Source organism: Octodon degus, unplaced genomic scaffold (genome assembly GCF_000260255.1).
Source record: "Octodon degus isolate 3935 unplaced genomic scaffold, OctDeg1.0 scaffold00004, whole genome shotgun sequence".
Lineage (NCBI taxonomy): Eukaryota > Metazoa > Chordata > Mammalia > Rodentia > Octodontidae > Octodon > Octodon degus.
In genome coordinates this window covers 29760023-29786232 of record NW_004524580.1, presented here as the reverse complement: position 1 = coordinate 29786232, position 26210 = coordinate 29760023, and the positions used below count along the sequence as shown (strand labels likewise).

Sequence of the window (26210 nt, the reverse complement as noted above, 5' to 3'; positions counted from 1 at the left end):
GGTAGGTGTTTCCCAGAGGAAGAGATACAAAAGTCACAGCACCCACCTTGAGCGCAGACCTCGACACGTACTTATTACCATACCAGGCCACCTCCCTGGAGGGGTGTGGTGACAGGCGACGTCATTCATACCCAGACTTCACCTCAGGAGCCACCTTCAGGTAGCTTCCCTGGCTAGGCCCACACCACAGGCAGGACTGTGGGAAGGCAGTGCTGCTGGCGCACAGCTGGGGCTATACGACCCAGTGTAAGGGCCCGGGATGACGTCACCAGGGCTGCAGCCAGAGCTCAGTGATGCTCGTTCTATGTGTCAGTCAGGAAGCCGCTTGTAAGGCAGAAGAGAAGCAGGCGTGACAGCCCAGGGCCCCAGAGCTACGAGCCGATCAAATGCCACAACGAACCATGTGTGCCGTGTATAGACAATACTCCCACTGCAAGTGATGCTGTGAAATTAAAGCTGAGCACATAGCAGACTCCAGAATACCCACCTCCTACTGCCGCCTCACAGCAAACACCCATGCAGCACTGGGTCCGACCAACGCAAACACTGGCCAGAACTGACTTCGCAGGCTATTACCTCCTCGGCATACCCGTGCACCCACTTGGCGAGTGCGAGCCCAGTCCTCCCAGACTTAACCAGACCCTAGAGTGTTCACTTAAGTTCTGGATGAAACAGGAAAAGCAACTCGTGGCCCTTTCAATAATTTAATGCAAAAGTGTAAATTTTTTTTTTTTTTTTAACATATCTGGTACAGAGTCTCACTACACAGCTTGGATTTGTAGCGATCCTCTTGTTCTCTGCCTCCCCAGTGCTGGGATAACAGGAGTATGCCACCACACCTGGTCTCAGAGGTGAATCAGTGTGCCTGGGGGTGGGGCCAGCATGGCAGGGGATGCTAGAGATTGAACCCCGGTCCCTGCGCTTGCCTAAGCAGGCGCTTAGTCCGCTGAGCTATGTCACTGGCCCAAACAGTAAAATCTACAAACGAGCAGTCACCCCTTTTCTTCCCTTACCCACCTCCTGACATCAGCAAAATTAACAGTTTTATGTATTCAAAAACCCCAGAGGCTTTCTATAGACACAGATTTATTATAAAATTTCTACAGAAATGCAAAGGACCAGGAATAGCTACACCAATTTGGAAACAGAAAAATAAAGTAAGAAGATTTTCATTTAAAGATTTTCATGCTTATTGTATACCTTATAGCTAGAGTGGGGAGACTGTGGCAAGGGGGGAGGAGAGAGGCGTATGTCAATGAACAGCAGCGGGCCTGAAGGTGGACCCACACGCCCTCCCCAGCTGCTTTCTGACAAACACACAAGGGCACCAAGGGTGCGAGAGCAGCTTCACAAGGAAGAAAAACTTCTTCCTCAAATAATGACCTCTTGACTAAACTTCAAGCCTTCTACAAAGAATAATTCACAATATTTCAGGACTTAAAATGTAAAACACAAAACAAAAAACTGAAAAAGAAACAGTAATAGAAAATCTTTGGACTTACGGCTATCCAGAAAAGGAAAATTTGATAAGCTGGACCTCATCAAAATGTAAAGCTTTATTTTCCCAGAAGAACCTTAAGTGAATAAAGAAAGGCTGCAGAGCGCAAGGTGTCTGTCGGCCACCTCTCTGATGAAGAGTTCCACATCAGAACAGTTCTCAACAGTGAAAGGAAACAGAGCAGTCCAGTTAAGAGGCAGGCATGGTGGCGCACGCCTGTAATCCCAGCACTCCAGAGGCTGACATCGGAGGATCAACAAATTATGAGGCCAGTATGGGCTACAAAGTGAGTTGAAAGCCAGTCTAGACTACACGGTGAGATCTTGTCTCAAAATAGGTAAATACATAAATAAATAAATAAATAATTCAGTTAGAAAATAGGCCAAAACTACCAGGTATTTCACTATGGAAGGCAGACAAATGTAAGTACATGAATAGATGTTTCACTGTGATAAGCCATTTAGGGGAAAACAAATTAAAAGTAAAATATGAACATCACTAAACCCCTATCAAACTGGAGAAAAAAGAACGAATTCCAAAAGCTAGGAAGACATAGAAAAACTGGATCATGCACACACCACAAGTGAAAATATGAGAGGGCTCAGCCACCCCGGCACTTCTTAGGAAACCAGCCAGGTGCCTATCACACAAGCCAGCAACACTGCTGCCCACGGCACACCAGACATAGTGCGAACATCCTGCGACAAGAGATTAAATAAACCATGCTCCAGTCACCGCAGGGAACAGTCCTCAGCAGTAAGAAGGAATGAACTTAATGACACACGACTTGGATGAACCTCAAAAGCAAGTCCATCCTAAAGGTGTACACTATAATTTATCCACACAAGAGGAATGACAGAGTCTTAAAGATGAGAGACGAGAAGGTGAGACGGACTGAGGATAGAGGGGCTGGATGGGTGAGTGCGACTACAGAGAGGCAGCCAAAAAGTCGGGCCTGGGAGGCTGAGGCAGGAGGATCTCCTGTTCACGCCTGTCCTCATCAACTTAGCACCTTGGTGGGACTGTATCAAAAAAATTGTTTTTAAGAGGTTGAGGATGTAGCTCAATCTTGTGTGAAGGCCCTGGGTTCGACCCTAAAAACAAACAAACAAACAAACAAACAAACAAAAACAAAGGAAAAGGAAAAACAAACAAAAAGCCTGATGACCCTGTAGTGGTGCCACGGGTCCATCTTCGTGCTGGCAGTGACAGAGCTGCACAGGCACACAGCTGCGTGTGCGCACACACATGGGAGTGCACTTCACACCGAGGAGACCTGGGTGAGTAGCGGAAGGCCCACGGCTGCCTTCTGGCTATCATACTGCGCTGTACTTAGGCAAGATGGTGCCGTGCGATCGTGGCAGCTTTCTGTGCTCCTTACACAGCATATGGACTTACAATTACTTTAAAGTAACTCTCTCCCACCTGCTCTCTGATAAAAGCGAAGTTAACAGATCTGGGTCTCCTCTCCTGCATTCCATGCTTGTTTTCCACATTCTCACTGTGCAAAACGGGGTCACCCCACGGCGCTGTGTGTACAGCCCTGTGACGGCCTTAACCACGCTGCATTTATCCTGGACGCCCCGCCAGTCGCTGCAGACAGTCCTTGGCTCCTCACAGCGCCCCTGCCACACGCTATTAGCTGGCTCTCTGAGCACCATCTCGGGGCTGGCTTGGAACTCACCGATCAGTCCTCGGGCAGAAGAGCAGAGGGTACTTTTCAATCGCCATGGAGCCAGCAGCGGGAGGCGCTGCTTTGTGCAGAATGAGCTTGGCCAAGACAGCCAGGGCTGCATCGTGGACCACAGAGTCATCAGTCAAGAAGCAATCTTCGATGTACGCGAGAAAGCTGGGTAGAAACAGCTGAGGACAACAAAGGAAATCACACTTACTGAGTGGGAAGATCCCAGAATACCTAACAAAAAAAGAGTACACACTGCTAAAAAAAAATACAGAGGCCACACACGTCTCTCATCCCAGAGGACTGCCAGGTTTAAGAATACTCCTGCAACTTTGTGAGATTGTTTCGAAATAAAATAATTAAAGGGCTGGGTGAACAAGTCAGAGGTAAAGCTCTTATTCAAGTCCCATTACCCCAATAAAACAAAACAGAGCAAAATGCCATCAATAATTCTAGCGTCATTAAACCCTCCGTAAGAACAATGAAAGCTAGAGCCAGGGAAATAGTTCAGTATGCACAGCATCTGCCTGGCACGCACAAGGTCCTGGGTTCGATTTCTGGTACAAAAAAAAAAAAAAGCAGCTAGAAGACAATGCAAGGCAGCAGCAGCTTAACAACAGAATCTAGACTTCCACATCCAGCTCACTATTAATGTAGTATACGGAGAAAAAAGGCATTTTCAGATGTAACACACCTTAAATTCTTACTTCCACTCACCTCAGGAACTCGGAAAAAATAATTTCTACAGAATGATGGAATAAACTCTATTAAAAGGGAAAGACGGGATCCAGCAAATAGGAGGAAGGCAAAGGGGACGTCATTTGGCATCTGAGCAGTGGTTTGAAAAACCCTCCAGACTGGGATTTTCCTGGAGGAATATTCACGAGAGCAGAAGAAAACAAACAAAGGCACAACTGCGCTGCCCGGCGTCGGAGGGTGTGCGCGTGGAAGGTGCACAGTGCTGTCCGGAGCGCCCCACTGAGCGACGTGCAAATCCAACCCCCAGCGTCTGAAGGCTGAGGCGATTTACAAACCTCAGGGCAAAGGGGCGGGAACACAGAAGGACACGACTCCTAACGTACTTCTCCATAGAGATCAAGTATGGAGCGCATCTAGATTCATCCAAATCCTGTGACAAAACTCTGCTGGGGCGGTGAGTATAAAAGAACCAAAATCCACCTTCTGCAGGAGGCAGTCTACAAAGAGTACAACTAATAAACCAAAAAAAGTGGTTTATTCAGATGACAGAAAGACAGAATGTAAATACTCAGAGAAATCAGCTGAAGATCATGCCATGCAGTTGCTGCTGGCGACAAGATGGGCATGGAAACCTCTGCTTTAGCCTTGTGGGAGGGTTTTAAGCCACGGTCCCACGAGGGTGCATACAAAACGGGTGTAAGAGCAGCAGGCTTGTGTTCTGGAGTCCAACCAGAGCACACATTAAAGACTAAGAAGAAGGAGACAGACACAGCTGGTGTCGACACACACTCAGAGGCCATTAATCTGGTATTAGTGGCAACTACTCAATTAGGGGAAAGCACACTCCTTATTCACAAGATTGGATTGTACTTTGTTACACCAGGTTATTTGTTTTGTAGCAGTGAAAAAAATAGTGAAGATAAACATGCAACCTGTCCTTCAATGCAAGCTACTTTAGGAACTATTTCCTTCTTCCCACATGGCCCTAAAACTAGCTCAAGTATTATTAAAAAAAACAAGCTGCCTACTGCTTATCTTATTTACTTACTCATTTTTAGTTTTTTCTGACGCAAAGTCTTCTTCTATAGTCTGGGCTGGTCTTGGATTCACACCAATCCTCCTGCCTCAGCCATCCAAGGGCAGGAGGCATGTGCCAAAGTGCCCAGCTCTGCCCGTATCATTTTGAATCTCTTAGCATATAAAACAAAGTTTTGGCTACATCCTAAAATTAAATGTATTTTTAAAAACTAAAACATCAGTGCTGATTCTGATCCTTGCAAGAAGCAAACAAAAATCTCACAAGATTTGAAATCTGATTATTTACCATGACTGACTTTAAAGAAACACCCAAAATGTAGTATCTTGCTTACCTGCTCAAACTGCTTCATTGCAAACATGACTTCAGAAAAATCAAAAATTAAACGTCTTTCCAATCCGCTCTCAAAAATCTGTGGATCACAGGTGAAGGTACATGAAAGGAAGCACACAGACAGCAACCTCGTTTCCCTGGAGAGCAGCTACAGCAGGGTTCAGGGCCATGTCATGCGGCATCGTGGGAAGGCTTAGCTAACTTGGATGCAAAAGCCACGCTCACCATGCTACCCGGGCTTGGCCGGAGGCTGCCGTGGCCCCACAGCTACAGGGAACGACAGGGCGCAGCATGACCACAGACCTACCCAAGGGTCTGGTGCACTGTGTCAAGCCAGAAGGCACCAAAATCATTTTCCGTTTCCTTTTTGTTTTTCTGAGACAGGGTCTCACTATGCAGTTCAGGCTGGCGTTGAACTCACTCTGTAGCCCAGGCTGGCCTTCATCACACAGTGACCCTTCTGCCTCAGCCTCCTGAGTGCAGGGACCATAGACATGTGCCACCATGCCCAGATTTTCCATTTTTATCCCACAGCTCTCAAACCATCTTCCAAACTCACTAGATCAAAAGTTCATCAAATTATGACCCTGCACAAACTCCTCCCAGGCACCCTCCCCCCACCGGCCTGCGGGATAAACCCACGCTAGCACCGCAAGGCCACAGCGATGGCTGCTGTCCCACCGCAGACCATGCAATGCACCCTCCCATGGCTTCCCAAGCCTTCTCCTGGTGTTAGGGGACAGTTACAGTTCACGGCTAAGAACCTCCAAGGACTCTCCCAAACATGGGTCCTTGGGAAAGCTTGCTGCTCCTCAACCCCTGGCTGAAGTAAGAGTTATAACTCAACATGTGTCCAGCAGCTCACTTCCATAACTGTGACGGCTCTGGGAGTCCCCTCCCAGGGCCCCCTGTAACTCAGTACTATGAGCCATCGCATGCGCTAAGCACTGACCGCACATTCTGCTTTCCCCACTTTATTCTGCTATTTCCATCACAGTGTGCCACCGCGTCTCCCTAAGTGACAGTAAATGCCCCGAGGTGGGTCCCCTCCTGGATCCCGAGTAGGCACACTCGAAGCTAAGCATCTTATCCATCTTATCAACTACTCAGTTCACACAGGTTGAGGGAGATTACCTTTTCTATGGTTGCTTTAATGAGGGTGTCCGGCAAAGAAACGTTTCCACCCAGGATCAAAGCAGAAATAACATCCAAGAGCATCTTCAGGCAAGACGTGGACAGACTGGCTATGGTCACTGTTTGAGACAACACCTGCAAAAACAATACCCAGTTAGCACTCGATTTTAACACTCGGAGTCGTGAGCACGCGAGGCTGGGCACTCACCTTGCAAACAGCAGCAGGGTTGGCTACCTTGGATCCATTTCCATGCTTCACGAGTATCAGGTACGTTTCCAACAACCTCTGAATCTGCTCAGAACTTTCACAGGAGTTCCCTTCCATTACCTTGTCATGTAGATCCAGGAGTGACTCCTGCACACAAAGAATTTAAGAGAGAAGTAAAATAGCAAACTCATGTGTTCATCCCATAGTGCAGACATGGAGACTGCAGCTTGAATTTCACATTCTTTTGCTTTGGGGGAAAAGGACACAGAAAAGGTGCATTTTCCAGGCCTCACTAGAGATACTCATGCCTGGCATTTAGGGCACATCGTCACCATGCTCCCAGCAGTGCTCCCATGGCCACCCCTCTCCGTGCTCCTCCTCCATGTCATGTGCTCTGTGGTCACACCAGCAGTGGGTGCAGAGCCGAGATTCAAGCTGGAGGCCTGGCTCCAGAGCCTCTCGTAACCACAATGCTCAGGACAGTGTATCAAAGAAGAAGAGTGCAAAGGGTGGAAGGAGGGCAAATCTTAGTGTAGGTACAAGGGTAGAGAGAACAATGTCAAAAACACAGCCCTGGGACCCGGAAGATGCCTTACTATGTACTTACATGACTTGATTTTAAAAGCTAGAACTCACCTGCAAGCAGTCAAAAAATGTACCAAAATGTTCCTTGTTGATACAGAGAACGGTGGATCTGGCCATGTGCTTCAGTGTTTCTCCTACTAAAATCCACGGAAGTTGAGTCTGTGTTTCAGTAACTGGTCCTAGCTTCTGCAAAATTAGCTTCACTGCCTGTGGGAAAGCAAGAACCAGCACAAGAAACAGAAAAATCCTTACTCATCAGTGTTCACACCTGGACTACATTAGCTGCCTTTAACTGTGGTCTGCAAGGATCGAGGCTATGGCAGCTTTCACGGTTCACTACGTGTCCCACAAGGAATTTCCAAACTGGGCCGGGGAATTTCATCGCACGGCTGTTGCTCCCGCCCTCCCCTCAGCCAAAATCACCTGCAGTCTAACCTGCTGGTACCCAGGGCCAAGAAGGCCACAGTGGCGCTGTACGCAGCCATACGCAGGGGCGCAGCCGCAACTCTGCCCACTGGAGCTTCCCTGCTCTCCTAACTCCTTTCTCACTTCTGCCCAACCCCCAACCCAGACTCCACACTCTCCTCCCATCACTTACCTGGCCAGCACAGGAGTGAAACATATTTCTAACACCTTTGCACATTTCAAAGAGTAATTGTCCAACCCCTTCCACTTTTTCTGGATGTTCATTAAGATCAAGAAACATTAAATTGAAAAGGGCATTTTTATCAGAGACCTAAAATACGAAATCAAAAATTACATTTATAGCATAAATAAATCCAAGTGAGAAATGTCACTTTTTATCCTACATACCCATATATAAACACTCAAGGGAAACAATTCTGAAAGGAAGAGATGTGTGTAGTATCTCAAAACATCACAACAGCATACTCTCCTCTCTTGTCACATAAGAGTGAGGAATCTATTCATAAGACAGGAAGGGAAGTACCAAGAGAAACTACACAAGACGACATTCTGTCTTTCAAAGGAAATGACACACTTATACTTAGAGCATAAGAAACATTGATTATCAGTTTTTTAGGGTTTTATTATGAAAATCTAAAAGTTATTAGGGAAATTTTAGACAAACACAAATAAAACTGTGCAACCAGTTCTTTCCAGGAAAGCATTACAAAAATTCCTATTCATCTCATCGCTCATGTATTCATAACTTGACATTGTGTTCACTTCTCTTACACACAGGCAGCGACCAAAACCTCACTAGCAAGAACAGAGAAAGCATCAGCTTTTCACATTAATTACTGAGAAAGGTCTAAACCTTACTTTTGTTCTGAGACAAACTCAGAACAGCAACAAGTATCTACTTATATACATAAAAAATTAGTCCATAGTAATCACATTAAAAAACACTATTAGCTCTACTTATCAGATTTTTGACAATTTACTAGCAATACATATAGAAAATATGAAACTAACCTTTCTCATCAAAAAAGTAAAGCTTTCAGCAGCGAAGTTTCTTATGTGTAGTTTTCTATGAGCCAAGAGTGTACTGTACATGCTACAAATGAGAATAAGAAAGTAGTTTAGTGATATTAGAAAGGACGTACAACGTTCCAACGACATGCCCAACACCACCAGCTACGGGTGGAGCGCGCAGAACATCCAGGTCAGCACTGCACTCATCTCCTGGGACACCCCCGTATCAGACAGGAGACCGAGGCCACGCACCTTAGGAGGCAGGTGGGGCCGAGCTTACGGGAAAGACCCCATGAGAAGCTGAAACTCGCAGCAAGTGTGAAGGGGTGCAGGGGAGCATGACCTGAGACTGAAACGAGAGCAGACACGGGGTGGGCCGCAGTGACCAGTGAAGAGGACAGGCTGTCTGTCAGAGGAGGGGCTGTGTGCTTGGGGGGGGGCGGCTGCAGACAAGGGCGCTGTGGTAGGAGGTAGCTCCGAACCCAAAGCAGAGGAACCTGGGCCAAGCTTACACCTGGGTAAGCCTGCCTACTTCCTCCACGTCACCAGTGGGCCCACTCCACACCGGTGACACAGGTGAGGACACACCAGGGCTGAGCATCTGCTCGAGGGTAGCCAGCCAGTAACTCCTATAATCACATGGCTAACCTCGCTTATTTAGTATTTTTTTAGAAGTATTTGGTACAGGGTCCCACTATGCAGCTCAGACTTGTAGTGATCCTCCTGTTTCAGCCTCTCCAGTGCTGGGATTATAGACATGTGCCACCATGCCCAGACTTGGTGGCCAGCTCAGTGCACTGCAGGCTGGGGCTGGCATAGCATAGGGTGCTGGGGATCAAACCCCAGTCCCCGTGCTTTCCTAAGCAGGCGCTTAGTCCACTGAGCTATCTCACCAGCTCCTGACCTTGTTTTCTTGGTGACGGAAGAGCACAGAGTTCTGCTCTACTGCTGCTACAACCCTCGTCCCTAATAGCTCCTTACTCACCACTGTTAAAAGCATTGGCTGAAGGACAAGTATCCTCAGGAAGAAGCATTTGCAGAAATACACAGGATGAGCCCAAGGAAGAAAGACCAGGCCGGGGGCAGAGGGAGCTGGTGAAGGGCCCCGGCAGAGGCTCTGGGGGTGTCCGCAGCACAGCCCTGACAGTGACGCCCTCACTCCTGCTGCTCTGGTATGGTCTAGCACTCCCACCGCCTCCTTTCTAACCCCTGAAGGTGCCAGGTATGCGCCCAGGCCGTTTTTCCTCTTACTGCAACACCATCTTTGTGAGAAGAGACTTCACCCATTTTACCTGACTGGGTCTCGAGGGCTTTACACACAGGCAGCATTCAATAAATACTCCAAGTGTGTACGTGCAGGACAGCAGCGAAAGGATCTGAAGTCCTGAAGACAACCGTACTGAAGCTGTCTCCAAGGAGCCCAGCCAGGAAGAAGGCTGGTACCACTGAGAGAAAATGGGCGCCCAACAGGGCCAGACAAGGACACGGACACCGACAGGCACTCAGTACACATTTAAGGAGTGCAGGGACACGCAGCAAGTTACCAAGCGTTGAACAGAAATGTGTTACGTTTCATTTTGACAAATTTGAGTGAAAATATGCAGGCTGTTGAAAGTGACGTACTGAAAGCCAGGAAGTTTAGAAGTGAGGAACCTGACGTGGGACACACTCAAGTGACGGCTTTTATGTCATAAAACCACAGAAAGTATGTTGTTTTGAAGAACTTTTTGGTTTGTTTACTGAAATAATCTTGATGTCTAATACATTTCACCAAAAGCTGCATGGAGAACTAATAAGGCTAGAAAATACTTTTTTCCTGCTTTGTTCAAAGAGGCTGCACAAAACCAAAGTCATTGTCCTGTCCTATACACCTTTAATGGGGTGTGGAGTGTAAACGGGCTGACTGCTGATCAATGGAAAATTTCACTCAACCTCACATTTAAAAAGATAGTATCTTTTCTTCAACTAAAAACCTACTACGAGGCAGGCATGCTGGCACACCTGTAATCTCAGCACTGTGGAAGGCTGAGGCAGGAAGAATGAAATTTCATGCCCAGACTGGGAAACTCATTCATGACTTAGTGAGACCCTGTCTCAAAATGGAAAACGGGAAAAGGACTAGGGAGGTGGGCCAGTGGGAAGGCCTGGTTTGATCCCCAGTACTACAGAATCCTCCGTCCTCTGTGCCTACACGCACTCAAAAATCTTGGGGATCTCTTTTGGCTCAGCAGTCAAGGAAACATGGTACACAATTTTCCTGGAGCTTACAGGTTTGTGAAGGCAGTGGTACACTACACACAAATAGTCCTAATAAAAGTTTGTAATGCAAGTGACAGACAGGCTGAAGATATACTCAGACAGTGTTTGCTTCTGGCTTAGGTGCCCAGAAGTAATCTGTAGAAATTATAAAACTGAGCCTGATGTGGTGGCACATGCTATAATCCAGCACTCTGGAGGCTGAGGCAGGACTATTGTGAGTTCAAGGCTAGGATGGGCTATAAAGTGAGCTCAAGGCCAGCCTGAACTGCATAGTGAGACCCTGTCTCAAAAAGAACCCCCCGCCCCCCACAAAAAAAAGAAAGAAAAAAACAAAAAACAAAAACGAAGTCAGGCTTCAAGGGTGGCACTGCTTCAGCTGCGGCGGAGACCTCAGATCAACACAAGACAGGCTACGTCCAGATGCAACAGGGGAGGCAGCAGGAGCAGGCTGGCTAGCAAGTGAGCTCTGCACGAGGACGCATCAAGCTGGAGCAGCCACCGGGAGGTAGAGGCCATCTCACCTGTAGATCCGGGCCATGTCCTTCACCATGAGCCTCCACAGGTACTTGTACAGGTACGACAGTGCGGTGAAAGCCCACTCCAGCAGCTCTGTGTCCTGCGTCTCCAGGATGGAGGTGACGGTCAGGAAGAAGTCTGGAAAGTGGGGGTAGAAGTCTGTCTGCAGGTCTCGCGCCAGCTGAACTACCAAGCTGGATTAGAAGAGAAGCAGCTGGTTATGTCAAGTTTTTAAGAAGGCTGTACATCTATTTAATGAAAAAAGACCCACATTAATTAGATTAATCATGATTAATTCAAACCACTTCTAAGTCAAGTTTTAAAAAGTCTAAAATTCTTCAAATCTTAGGAGTTCAGGAGGGAAATCAGGTCAGACAGTGTATTCCTTCATATTCCTCACCTGCTCCTACATCATGAAAGTGAGGGCTTAAGGAAGAAGTAACAAATGAACACTTGTATTCTGAGGACACTGCTTCATAGTAATGCCCTTTTCCCTGATATCCTCATCTAACAGAAGAGGTAAATTTCTGTCTTTAAACCACAAACACCCAATGTAAGGCATATACAGCTATGAAACACAATTTTTCTTAAAAATCCAGATAAATGCCATTGAGCCTTTTCTCAAAACTCTACTTACTCCAAAAGGGGTTGGTAGGCAAAACTGTTCTTAACTTGAAGATGAGTTTTCAGACTCTGAACGATCTCATTTTGATGGTAGACCAGCTGGTTAAATGACTGGCATTTGTCAATAACTTCCTTATAAAATTTTCCTGGGTGAGTAAAAAACAACAAAGGAATATGTGCTGCTTTTCTCTCACATCGTTACTGTGTGGAATACGTAAAGCACAAATATTGAGAGAATAAAATACACATGAAAGAAAACAATACCAAAGTGTTCTGTAAGGTTCAGCTCTCTCCATTTCAGCAGACCCTCAAAGAAGTAAGTTTCAACTTCCTGCCAAGATCAAAGTACTCTGTTAATCAGGTAACATGGGGAAAATTATCATCAAGTTAATAAGCACAATCATATACTAATATCTTATAACAATGATTAACAGTTTGAAAACTTTCAGGTTTCTTATAAAGGGGGATTAGCTAACAAACTTTAAAAAGCAAAAGGAGGCATAATATCAACAGACTTTTACAAAATAATGTTTTACAAAATAATGTGGCTGGTTTGGTTGTAGCAAATAACTTTTTAACAGGTCAAGAGGAGTCATACTTTGGAAAAAACCTTTTTCTGTGGTTTAGGCACAGAAAGCTGTGCTGATTCTTTCCAGCTCTTATAGTCTGTGTGTGGAAATATGGACTGCTAAAGCCTTATGGCAAAGTAGTCTGGCATTTCTATTAAAATTAAAAATAGGTTTTCCCTTTGATCCAGAGACTCCACTTTTATGAGCTACATCTTCTGAAATGTGTAAACATACACGTACAAAGATGTTTAGTAGGTTTACCATACTGGAGGGAAAGCATCAAACAGCGTAAAATCTAACAGTAGCAGAATATCTAGACACTTATGGTCCATACCTATAAAAGTGCGCTGTGTGGCTGTTTACATGAATTAAAGTACTAAAGTGCCAGGGTGGGGTGTAGCTCCGTGGTACAGCACAGGCACAGCATGCACCAGGCCTAACACCCAGCACAGACAGAACAGAAAAGAAATAATCGATCTCTATGTTGACCCAGAAGGATGATGTTGATATGCACCACGGTGATAAAAGCCAGTCACATGGTAAACTCTGTTGGGATCTAAGTTTTTCTGAACAACGTTTCTGTGCTGGGATCTAAGTTTTCCTGAACAACATCTCTATGTTGGGATCTAAGTTTTCCTTAACAATATCAAACACTTCCGTCAATGTTTGCCATCGCATAAGCACGAGAGACGAGTAAGAAAGACCACATAAATACTCAAGTGTCAACCCTTGTTTCATGGCAATACGCAGTGAAAGAGAAAGCCATTTTCTCAGTTTAGCACTTTGTTGTTTAGCTTGTTAACACAGTTTGAAAGACAAAAGCAATAACTTCTTGGGGCCGGGGAGATGGCTCAGTAGAATAAGCGCTTGCTTGGCAAGCGTAATGGGCCTAAATTCAATCCCTGGTTCTGCCAAAAACAAAACAAAACAAAAACAATAACTTATGATAGATGTATGTGCATTTGTAGAAGGGAAGAAGATAGACAGAACAATTACACACACACCTGCAAACAGCATGCAAAAATCTGCCATCTCAAAAAAAAAAAGCAAGCTAAAAAACTCTTAAATTTAATTATGCCTTGGAAATCTTTAAATAGGCAGAGTAAAGAGGAAAAGACAAAATTTCATTAAATTTTGTTCAGTGTCCCCTAAGGCAGAAGAGACATATACTTTAGTTGAACTCTTCAGGACAAAGGTATTTTTTTGCCGAAAACAATGACTGACACATGACAGCCTTTTGCCAACAGGCCATGTCCCTGTAACTGTGCAGCTCTGGCCCCAGGACATGGGACCCACTTCTCCCTCAAATCTGGCCTGGCCTGGTGACTTGCTCTGACCACTAACATCCAATGGGAGCTACTCTGTGAGGCCCACAGCAAGGCTTGGTGACAGGCTTGGTGAGATCCTGAAGCTCCTGCCTACAGTATCTTGGAAAGATTCTTCCATGACAGAAGCCTAGTGTAGCACACTGGACAGGAGAGGAACAAGGACAATCAAGACCCAGAAGGCCCAGCCAACGGAGAGGGTGTGAGCAAGGCCAGGTGGCCCACTCAGCCCCAGGACCTATCCCAGGCTCTCCTCACTACCTTTGCACCCCAGCCTTCCATACTTTCAAGCCCTCCCGAGATGAAAATGGAAATCACCTGTTGAAAGCCAGGTCTCTAACTCCCCTCTGAAATAACAATCGCTGTATCCACGTCCTAATGTCTCTTGGACACTATCAGTTGCACACCACAGGTGTACCAAGTTCAACAACCCTCAGGGCAGCTTCTGTAATTATCCAACCCTCACAACCTCAAGCTCCTCTTCCTATAAACCAATCTCCGTGAATGACCTCCTCAACTACTGAGTTATGGAACCAATTCTCTCTCCCTGCATAGCCAGTAGGTCCAAGTCTGTCCATTCGTTTCTACCTCTGAAATCTTTCCTTCTCTCTGACTACGAGAATCATTTTTTTTCCATTTGTCTCCAATTCCTGAAACTGAAAGACACGAGTGTCAGTCAGTCATGTGTCACTGGAATTGTTGTGGCACTAGAATGGAACCCAGTAGCTACAACCAAGTTAAAAGGTTACGAGTAGTGCCGATGAGAATCATTTCTAACTTATACAGATCCTTATAATTGGCTGTGCTGACTCCAGTCCTGCTCCTTCCTCCATACTGAAACCAGAAAGATGAAAACTTTGAACCTGATCACATCACTTACTCCCTTGCTTACAACCCCGAAGGAAACTCGGGACAACTCCAGGATAAAATCCAAGCTTGGCTGGCATATGGACCTTTATGACCTGTGCCTATCTTGCCATCTATCCCTTTTCCTGTTAAGGAACCATAAATACACACACAAACACTAACCACATCCGTAAACACACCAACCTGCTTTGCAGTGTCTTGACCGAGACATGCATTCCCTGGCCTCTGTTCCTTTATATGAGTTTCTTTTTTTTTTTTTTTTTTTCAAAGTTTTATTGATAAACAGATAGCAATGAGACAGTTTCAAATCAAATTGGAAGTACAGTTTCAACAAATAATACACTGCATATATTCTTCTTAGTGGTTAATTGCTGTATGAGATGCGGACTTGTGATCCTATTTACAAACACCATTAGAACAAATCATTCTATTCATTAAGAGTTATATGAGTTTCTCCCTCAACCTGAAATAGCTTTTCCTGTCCTCTGTGCCATGCCAAAACCCATACAAACAACAAAACTCAACTAAGGTATTATCTTGTCTCTAACACCTCTCTTGACACTCTGTATCTTCCCAAAGAATTTAGGTTAGGCTCCCTTCACTGAATTCCTGAAGTATTATGCACTCACCTAAAGAACATTTAACACATTGAACTTTATATGGCAGAGGCAATATTTTCAAAGTAAGTAGAATTTGAAAAATAGTAAGGACTGAGATTGAATGGAGTATTATGCAAGATCTTACAAGGCTAGCAGAGAAATGATGACTTGATACACCAAAAAGAAAGAATATCTCTACACAGAGGGATGACAGTTCCAGTGTGGAGCTGGAAAAACCATGTAGCCTAGCACTGTGACAAGCACCTCCTACCTAAAGGGGCCATACTCTTGTTGGATTTTTAGGCTGTCTGTTCCTCCTCATAGTGAAGCTGAATAAACATCTTAACATCTGCACATCTAAACTTTGGAAGAAAGGGAGCCACAGGAAGGTGACTCGCTCAAAGTCATTTTAAAACCACAGCTGCAGAACGATGGCTGCAGCAGTGCTTGGAAGCACCCTGAAAAAGAGACGACTGAAATCATAAAAGTTGGCCGAGTATCGGGTCAGGCTGGCTGCCTGCAACAGCTTCCCCCGCAGGCCTTCCTGTGTCTGCACTCGCTCATCGTGGAAGCGATGGGCCACAGCCTGTGCATTTCATGTTCACAGAAGAAATCGCTTAAGAACAAGTCGTTTCTATTAACAGGCCACATTAAAAGTCTATGAACCCTTGAAGACTGGCTACTCTCACTTTTTCTTACCTCATCATAGCTTGCAGTTCTATCGATTCGGTGAATAATATCAATATTCACATTGCCCAGGCGCTCGGCAAATGTAAGAAACTGCGAGGAAAAAAAGTTAACATATGTCACCATTCAATACTCATTGCATCCCGAGGATTTCAGGGTAGTGTAACAGTCACACGTGGGTAGTTGCCTTGTCAAAGTAGAAACTGTAAAGCGTCACTCAGTAATCCTCTCTACCTACTACCATTACAGATAATGCTATGCTGGGCTCAGTATTTCAGACTGTGTAGTATAGCAATCATAAAATGTATAACTGTTAAACTAAAAGTATACGTCAATGCGCAAAGAATACGGGTAAAAATAACCCAAAAGTCATGGGCCCTTAAATGCGCTGCATTAGTATTCGAAGATAATAAATACTACATTTAAGGGCTGGCCAAATAGCTCAGCGGATTAAAGCACCTGCTTAGGCAGATGCAGCGGCCAGGGATGGCGATTGAGACTGGCTGGGCGCGGTGGCTGAGCCTGTAATCCCAGCTCTTGGGAGGCTGAACACAGGCAGATCACACGAGTCCGATCTACACAGTGAGACCCTGTAGACTCTTACTAAAATCCAAAAAAAAGTAATAATAAAAAATAAATATACAAATACTACGGGGTTTGCCTCGTTTGCCTAAGTCCTTCCAGCTACTCCATGCTAGCCTGCTGAACCTGGCCATGAACACGGAGCTCCGGTGAAGTCGTTGCAACAAGTGTCAGTCACAGACGACACTGTAACGAAAACTCAGAAGGAAACTTACGCTGCGCAGAGGCGCTGCTACTACGGCTTAGCTGAAGTCACTCACTCGGCCGCGGGCCTGTCCCCCAAGGGTCTGCCCCCCAACTCCGTTTGGAAGTATACAAGATCGGGAAAGTTTCCGCCCTAAGCACGCTCCTGGGATAACGAACGTTACTCTAGACGGGAAGTTCCCCCAAAGGCAGGGTCCCCCAAATGAATCCGACCTCCCAAACCAAAGGCGAAATCTGCTACTCAAATCTCACTATTTTCGCGGTCCGCATCTACTACACCCTTGGGTCCCACTGTCGCCAGAGCCTCAGGCGAATGAGTCCCGCTCGCCAGAGACTCCGCAGCCTCAGGGGCCCCGACGGCCGTCACCGGCCGACGCAGCAGGACCCGCAGCGCCGGACCCAGGCTCCCGCGCTCACCCGGTAGGTGTTCTCCGTCTTATGAGACACAGGCTTTATCTTCATGGTTGCAGAGGGGCAAGGCCCGCAGCGGCCTCCGGAAGAATCAGAGGGATGAGAACGGAGCTCACACGTGGTGCTCTCAGCTAGCCAGCGACCCGGTCTTCCTCACGTGCGGCTTGCGCATCTGGACACCGCCATCTTGGAGGGGGAGGGGCTTGGGTGATCACGTGGGCGGAAGAAGCAAACGGAGCAGGCGCACTCCCCGCCTCCGCGGGAGGCGGGGCGGGCGTGGAGGGGGAGGGGTGTGATGTGGGCGGTGGAACGGGGCGGGGCGAGCGGGGCGGGGCGGGGCGAACGGGGCGGGGCGAGCGGGGCGGGGCGGGGCGAACGGGGCGGGGCGAGCGGGGCGGGGCGGGGTGGAGCGGTGAATGCGCAGTTCCTCGCTACAGCTCAGGCTAGCTCAAAGATGTGCGCAGCGTTTTCTTCACGAAAGAGAACGTGCGTGTATTTGTCAGCTGGAATCTACTGGCCTTCGCTTTGTACCCTGTACCTTGTAAAAGCTGCTCCCATTCATAATTTCGCAGTAAAGTTCTTGTGAGGACTAACTGTAAAGGAGATTTTACGAGGTGTGATGGAAAGATACTGTGAATATTTGCACTAAAAAAGAACTCATTACAGTGAAAGAGATATGGCCAGGCACGATGAGACACGTGTGTTAGAAGAGAGGGGGGTATTCTACGTATTTTGAGGGGGATTTATACCATGTATCCTTTACTGTAAGACGAGCTTTTAGAATTTACCGTATTTTTCACCATCCCTCACTGAGCACATATTTACAGTGATTTCTCTCACATAAAAGCGTTACAGTGTACTCGCACACCTTGTCCACTGCGCCTGGTACCCTGTGACTTCTGGCTCCTCCCAAATCAGAATGACCAAGAAGAGTAAATGGGTTCCGGTCCTTGCGGCAGCCAGGACTGTGCAGATAAAGAAAAAGGACATTTAGCACTGCTTTGGAAAATGGCAAGAAGGGGAGCACAGGTATCCCAAGCTAAGGGCGTGGGAATCGATAGCAAAGCGCCTTCCACCGTAATGGTTTTAAAAATGTCAACATTCAGCATATTTAAAAACTCAGATCTTATGCTATTTTTAAGCCCATGCGACACAGGAGGAAACTCCGATTGCGCAGCTTCTTAGGTGGACATCTTCATTCGGACTCCACAGGTTGGGATCACTTGTGAGGTCGGGTGCTGCTCGTCTTCATTTTTTGTTTTCCTTTGCCCATCCTGGGGACTGAACCCAGGGACTTATACATGCCAAGCAAGTGCCACACCACAAAGCCACCTTTCTAGGCCCGTACGTTGATCTTCTTAACTGTTATATTCTAAATGAATCTGAAAAACAAAAGGAATTTCAAAGAAAAAGCGTTTAATTCCATGCACAGCCGCTGTTACTGTTTCAGTGTTTTCCTATCACTTTGATGTCTGAGAACTGCGTGTGACCAAGTGTAAGTGTACAAAGGTGTGCACATTTTATTGGTGCGTACTTACTTTACAAACTGTTGCGTTTCCTAGTGGCATTTTAATGTGATATGTACACGTGTCAGCTTGATCACACACACCCCCTCCAACACCCTCCCCGTACCTCTTCTCTCCCCCCATTCTCCTCTTCTGTCTAAAATCCTTTCCTTTCCTTTTTCATGTCATCTTGGTGGAATGTTTAAAATTATTCTTCCCCACACTGGAGAAATCTTTCTGAGTCTAGCTTTCTTTGCCTAACACGATAACCTCCAGTCTCATCCATTTTCCTGTCATTCTTTGCAGCAGAACAATACTCCGCCGCACACACACACTTCCTTTATCCACTCACCCAGTGGTGGGCATCTAGGTGGGTTTCCTATCTTGGTTGTTGTGACTTCTGTATGCACAAATTTTAAATAAAATATTTTGATAGAATTTTCATCCATTTAATATTTATTCATTCAACAAATATTTATTTTCTTTTTATTTATTTAGTTTTTTTTTTTTTTGAGACAGGATCTTGCTGTGTAGTCCAGGTTGGCCTTGGACTTACTGCATAGTCCAGGCTGACCCTGAACTCACAGTGATCCTCCTGTCTCAGCCTCTTGAGCTCTGGGGAGTACTGGCAGGCACCACTGTGCCTAGCTCAACCAATAGTTCTTGACCCTAATGTGATTCAGGTGCTGTCCCGGCAGCTGCACAAGAAAGACAACGTTAATGTTAGTGCTAGTAATTCAGTTTGGACATATTGAGTCTCGGTTGCTGACATCTTAAGGAGAGATGTGAAATAGAAACCAAACATTGCTGCATAGGCCTGGCGGTGTGACCTAAATGCCTTAAATACACCAGAATGCCTCCAGTGGGGTACTGCTGGCTAGGAAGGGGTTAGTGAGGAAGAAATCAGAGGTGAGGAAGTGAAGACCATGTACTTTCCACATGGCCATTGACATTACAGGGGCAACATCTTTACATCAAAAAGTTGTTCTAGGGGCTGGTGAGATGGCTCAGTGGTCTAAAGCACCTACTTAGAACAAGCTAAGCTAAGCAAAGCACAGGGACTGCGGTTCAATCCCCCAGCACCACATGCCAGCCAGCCCTGCACCCTGGTGGGCTGAGCTGGCCACACACTAAATAAATAAATAAATAGATAAATAAATAAATAAATAAAGGTTGTTCTAAATATGGTAACGGCTCCACAGCCTTTCTGAATCGTACTTTTCTAATAATAAAATTATATTAAAGTATTGAAGGACCCAAAGTTTGGATTGTCTCCAACTGGCTTTTGTTTGTTTGTTTGTTTAGGTTGCACTTAGCCTTTTATGGCTCGCAGATTCCTGCAGACAGTGGTGGTACCTAGGGTGTACAGAGCCCCTCTGTCATCATTCCAGCCAAGCTGAGCATCTGATAACAGCTGTTTCTTCTAAACGAAAGCCTCAGTATTCAGGTTGAATTGCAGCGTTGGCACTTGGCAATAAGTGAGTGGGTGTTGGGTTGCAGCCTGGGCACTCCTCTCTAAAAGGCTCGCTGTCGCTGCCTTAGGGAATGTCTAGAAAAGCAAAGACTCACTCCTCAGGAAAATGTACATAAACTGATGCAAAGACATGTCAACAGCTTCAGAGTTACAGGCTGCGGTTAGCCGAGGGTAGGCAATCCCACTCTAAGTGGCATTTCTAGTCTGTGGTCAAAATTACTTCCCAAAATTGGCCCTTTCTTTCTTTGCTATTTATTTTTGTTAATGAAGTTAGTGGGTCGCTAAGGAGCACAGAGAAAAATGAAAATTCAAGAAAGCTGAAAGACCAGGTGCTTCGGAGGTATCTTTTGCCTTGTTTCTCATCCGATGACCTTCAGCCCCTGACAGTCCCGATTGGAGTAGATACAGTGAAGTAACGTGGTGATTCAGGGCACGGAGGCTGGGACTAGACGCGGCGTGGACCCTGCTTCTGCCCTTGGTAGGGGGTGATGTTGAGAGAGTCAGTTACCGCCTCACGTAGAGAAGAAGATGGCAGAAGCACCCACCTCTCTGGTGACTGCACAGGCTACTGAAGGTACTGGATGCAAATCACTTAGAGTGGCATCAGGAACCGAAAACGCACAGCCTCTGACAGATGATTCAGCTTCCTGAGTCTCCACTTCCTCATCTGTGGTGGAGGGATGATAAAACCAATCTTTCGAGGTGCACTGGGCGTGGCATAAATGTTTGCTGAGTGGATGCATGAATAGCTCTGCTCTGGCCCCTGCACAAGTTCCTGAAGGGTGGACACCGTGGACTTTCCCAACCTCGGGTCGCCTGTGCGTCCCTTCAACTGGTTTCCTTCTTCACATCCTGGCTCGAGCTGAGCTGAGCCTTAGCTGCGCGCCACCATCCTCTTGCTCCTCCTTCCTCAGTGGCTCTACCTGCTGCGCCCAGCCAGGACACCTAGGCACGCACGCCATTCCTTCATTCTCAAGCGCTGTCAGGAGCCCCCAGCAGTTCTGCTTGTCTCATCTTCGCTTGCTCATTGCACTTCCAGTTCCAGAGGACTTCAAGAGCACACGAGGATTTCACCTCGTGGATGCGGATGTGGAATTCTGAGTGGGCTTCTGGGTGGAGGTGCCGCCCACACTGAGGCCTGGAGGGAGACAGGAGTTGGCCAGGCGGGGAGGAGCGCGCGCCGATGGTGCTATCCGGCTTGATGAAGTGTAATCAAAGAATTATTGGGACGGCTCCCAGAGCTCTCCACATACAATGGCACTTCTTTTAATGAACTTAATTTGTTTTATGGTTTGGGGAAAGATGGCTGCATTTGCGTTTGTGTAAAGAAGATCTCCATGGTCATGTTTCTTTCTCAACGTGGACTTTGCAAATAGAAAGAAGATTTTGCCAAATGCTTTTGTTGGCGAACCACATTGTTGGCGAACAGAAAAGTCCGTGAACTGAGGTGTTACTGTGTATTCAGTGACAAGAATGACAAGTTTTGGGGCCGGGGAGATGGCTCAGTAGGATAAGCGCTTGCCTGGCAAATGCAAAGACCTGAGTTCAATCCCCGGTTCTGCAAAAAAAAAAAAAAAAGAAAAAAGAAAAAAAAAGAATGACAAGTTTTTGATGCTCAAGGAAGAAGCCTTAAAATTGATGCTTCCTCGTCTCTTATGTACCGTCCCTTGACCTGTGTGTCACATACCTCTGAGAACACAAAAGTGCATCATAAGAGAAGGAAAAGGAAAGCTACAGATGGGGAGGGAACTATTTTCAAAATAAAAATATCTCATAAAATACCCGTTCCTCAAATATGCAAAGAACTTTTAAAGCTCCAACAGTAAAAAGTTAAAAGCTGAGCACAAGAGCTAACCAGATACCTCCCTGAATGACATATACAATGTGATAAGATCGTCAATAGTTTATGCTATTGAGACCTGAAAATTCAGGCAACGTGATACCGCGGCATATTGCTGGAATAGCTGAGCTCCGAAATACTGATGACACAAAGTGCTAGGGAGGGCACAAAGCAGGAGAAACAGGTTCATCCTGGTATGAATGCAAGATGGACGGCTTTGGAAGACACTTCCAGGGTCTCACAGAGCTAACGATGGGCATACCATCGTGCCGGTATAGAGTTATACAAATGAATAAAAAACTTACATCCACACCAAAACCTGCATATAAATGTTTATGACTGAATATTCTTTTTTTAAAAGATGTGCTTAGTACAGGGTCTACTTGGTCTCACTACATAGATCAGACTTGTAGTGATCCTCTTGTTTTCAGCCTCTGAAGCGCTGGGATTATAGGTGCACGCCAGTCTCAGTTGCCATCTCAGTGCACCCCAGGGGCGGGGCCAGCAGGGCATGTTGGGGACCAAACTCCCGGTCCCTGCATCTGCCTAAGCAGGTGCTTTAATCTGCTGAGCTATCTGGCCCACCCTATAACAGCATTATTCTTAAAGATGTCCTCCAGTTAAGTGGATAAACAAACTATGGTACATCCCAACATAGGCTATAACTCTATTTACAAAAGGAATAAGCTTGCTGTCAGGCTGTTGCTAAGTGAAATAAGGCAATCTAAAATGATGACTGTAATGGTCCAATTAGGCAGGAGTTTAGAAAAGGCAAAACTATGGGGACGATAAAAAGATCAGAGGCTGCCTGAAGATGTGAGAGGAGGAAGGAAGGTGTTGTGTTTAGACTGGGTTCCTCCCAAAGCCAACACACTAAAGGCTCAGCAGCTGGCCTGTGGTGCTACTGGAGGGGGCAGAAGCCTTGAGACTGGGTGCCGGGGAAGGAACTGAGGGGTGAACAAGGGGATGCTGTCCCTTCCTGTCCCCCTCTCTTTTGCTTCCTACCCACCACACATTGAGCACTTTCTCCATGACAGTCTGGGCTACCACAGGCCTAAAGCAACAGGCTCAAGTGACTGCGGACCGAAACCACTAAGACTGCACCGAAACAAGCCTTTCCTCCTTATTGGTTGACTGTCTCAGGTGTTCTGTCACAGCGACAGAAGGGAGGGTCAGCATGGTGAACCTACACTGTCAGATACTGGAGTGGAAGCCGTGTGACTCACACAAGGTATAAATAATGGGGGGTGGGGGAGGTGAGTGGGGCACATGGGAACTCTGCTCATTTTTTTGTAAACTTAAGTCTCTAAAATTTATTAATATTTTGAAAAATTCATCCCCTTTACCAATCTTCCTATTAATTGGAAGTCCTTTGGAGAATATCCTAGCCTCCTGAGGTGGGACCGGAAGGACACCGTCCTGTTCTTGAACCCCCAGCGCCCCATGAGGAACTAGGGCCAGGATGGGAATCATGCGAACCTGGACTTGTCATCCAAGCTGACTGAGAAAGAAGCACATGTGCTTCCTTCAGAACAGTCGGAAAGCTATCACGGACTCAGGGAACCTTCACGGAGCTCTGCTGAGTGTCAGGCACTGGCCTCAGGGCTGAGGTTGCGGTGGTAAAAGCGCACAGTCCCTGCTCTTGTAAGGCTGTGTTCTAGTGCAGGGAGACTGAGGGGCGGCAGGTAAGTTCACAGACTGTCGTTGATTCCAGGCCATGGAGATAAATGTGCTTGATAGCGAGTGTACCAGAAAATGTTAATTAGTGTGCAGCATTTATTTTCCTTGTCATCTTTGAGGAGAAGAGCCCTCTGGGAAGCTCCAGTTGGCTGTGTGCCTGCACATTGTGGACCACATTTCCCCGGTGCCTGTCTTCCCATCTCCTGCCCCTTGTGTATAGGCATACCCTCGTGACCAGGTGCTGGCCAGTGAGATACAAGTAGAGGTGCATCACATCACTGCTGTGTCATTTGCTGGAGTGGGGCAGAAGCCTTGAGACTGGGCCCCAGGGAAGGAACTGTGGGCTGAACAAGGGGATGCTGCTCAAGTTGACTGGTTCATGGTCACTTGAGCCTGCTGTGTTAGGTCTGTGGAGCACAGAATCTCATGGAGAAAGTGTTCACCTTGTGATGGGTAGGAAGCAAAAGAGAGAGGAACAGGAAGGGTGCTGTCTTTGCACTCTGAAAAACAGAACAGAAAGTACAAAGTCCCCATACAGCCACCTTCCCTCTTTTGCATCATCATCATCATCATCATCATCATCATCATCATCATCATCATCATCATCATCATCATTATTATTTTGGTACTGGGGACCAAACTCAGTACCTTTGATGCCACTAAGCTATCTCCCCAGCCCAGCTCCCCCATTATTAATACCTTGCACTAATCACACATGTAATTCCAGTAACATATAGTTTCACCACCCTGAAAATACCCCACAGACTGAGAAATGTCCTTAAATGAAGCACCCTCGGGAGCCCAGCAGAAATGCTAGTGATGCCCTGATCTTACGACTCTTCATTTTCTACAGTAAACATGACAAGGAAATAAACTTCTACCCTACATAAACTACTCTGGTTTTGGATGTCTTTGTTATTGTAGCTTAGCTGGCACCAAATTTGGGGAGCATCGAGGCATGGTGGGGAGGAGCTTACTATGTCATAGAAGCTAGCCAAAGAAAGTAATATTTGAACAGGAACCTGAGGGACTGGGGAGATAGCTTGGCAGTCTAAGCGTCTGTCTGGCAAGCACAAAGACCTGGGTTTGATCCCTGATACCGCATGGTGTGCCAGCTCCGGAATCCCAGGCATACTGTGCTTCATAACAAGACTCTGTAATCAATCAATCAGTCAATAAGTAAATAAAGAGAATGGACCATGGAACCATCTAGGCAGAGGTAGTGTCACGGAAAGGGTTAGATGTATGAGAGTTGGTGAGATGCTGGTGTTGGCTGACATGAGCTTGGCCTTTTTATTTCCCCTAGAAACGCTATGCGCAGACAGCCTTGAGGGACTGGTGAATGTCCTTCGTTTTAGCCAGACCCAAGACTCTGCTTTAAGACATGCAGGCCTGTTAGCGTGGAGTCATTTTGTCTGAGCGCTACACTTAAGAAACTAACAAACTGGTTGCAATGCTGTGGTTTACTCTATTCCCTGTGGAAGGCTCAGTCTCACCAAGATCCTTTCCTGGAAGAGCCCCCTTCATCTTTGGTGCTGGCTCTTGTGTCACGGCATGGTCCTGTACTATTGGACTCTGCTTAGATCTGCAGTACTTTTATGATAAACTTCTATCTGTGTAAAATCATGATGTGGCTCTCTGCTGTAAGTGTGGATCTGAGCCTCAGCTTCCTGTGGCCACTGCCTTTGTGTAGCTCCTTGCTGCTACAGGCGGGCAGATGAGTGCAAAAGCCCTGGGGCAGGATTGCGCCAGGACACGTCCGACATGGTGAGTGAATGGAAGTCAGAGGGGCTTCTGCAGTTTTCTACGCCACCACAGAGAATTCCCAAAACAGCCTCTAGGAAAGAGCTGCCAGATGCCTTGGGGGACCCGACAGAGGAAAATTACTTTTCTCTCCAGAACATGGATGGGCTGAACTTCTTCTATTCACAGGGAAGTCCAGATACAGAGAGAGACACTGTGGGGTTCAACATATACATTCAAACATTTTCTCCTAATCAAATACTACATTTAATATCCAACGCTGTCTCTGAGGATATATTTTCTATACAGTGGCTCTTTGACCTAATGGATGACTAACCCCCCCTAAGAAGTGACTAGGCCTCCTCGTGCCTCAAACATCTCTGACACAAGATACACACTCCCAGGATTATAAGCATTTATTGTATTTCCACCTTACAGAAAAGAGAGAAGCCCAGAAGACTAAAACTACTCACCCACGATGATGCAGAAGATTGAAAACAGAACTGGGAAGTACAGTCCGCATATCCTGACCCCAGTGCTCTACCATCTCTGCTACGTTCAGCTTTAGTTTGTGCTACAAACCAAAGGTTGCAATGGATGTTTCAAGTCACAAAAAATCCTCCATGACTTGTGAAATTTTTTTGGGGGTGGGGAGAAATCCATCACTTCGCATAATAGTAGCTCTTCTTTCCCGATGACTCTGCCTAAAACAGT

At 46.4% G+C, this 26210-nt stretch overlaps 1 protein-coding gene and 1 non-coding gene across 3 annotated transcripts in view; both read right to left on the bottom strand.

Moving 5' to 3' along the window:
• Utp20 (UTP20, small subunit processome component) overlaps positions 1-17444 on the bottom strand; it is an 81033-nt gene extending 63589 nt beyond the window's left edge. For both annotated transcript variants that reach the window (XM_004623841.2, XM_023716811.1), the window contains exons 1-12: positions 17261-17444; positions 16070-16150; positions 12275-12341; positions 12024-12156; positions 11392-11580; positions 8612-8693; positions 7773-7910; positions 7226-7381; positions 6590-6736; positions 6382-6516; positions 5249-5326; positions 3183-3361 (exon numbers count right to left, since the gene is read on the bottom strand). In XM_004623841.2, coding sequence (XP_004623898.1) covers positions 3183-3361; positions 5249-5326; positions 6382-6516; positions 6590-6736; positions 7226-7381; positions 7773-7910; positions 8612-8693; positions 11392-11580; positions 12024-12156; positions 12275-12341; positions 16070-16150; positions 17261-17305 — 1430 coding nt within the window. In that variant the 5' untranslated portion in view covers positions 17306-17444. The remainder of the gene's footprint in view (positions 1-3182; positions 3362-5248; positions 5327-6381; positions 6517-6589; positions 6737-7225; positions 7382-7772; positions 7911-8611; positions 8694-11391; positions 11581-12023; positions 12157-12274; positions 12342-16069; positions 16151-17260) is intronic.
• On the bottom strand, positions 14540-14664 carry LOC111817451. Its single transcript, XR_002821650.1, has one exon. It is a non-coding gene; the product is annotated as a small nucleolar RNA SNORA54 (small nucleolar RNA).
• Positions 17445-26210: the final 8766 nt, after the last annotated feature.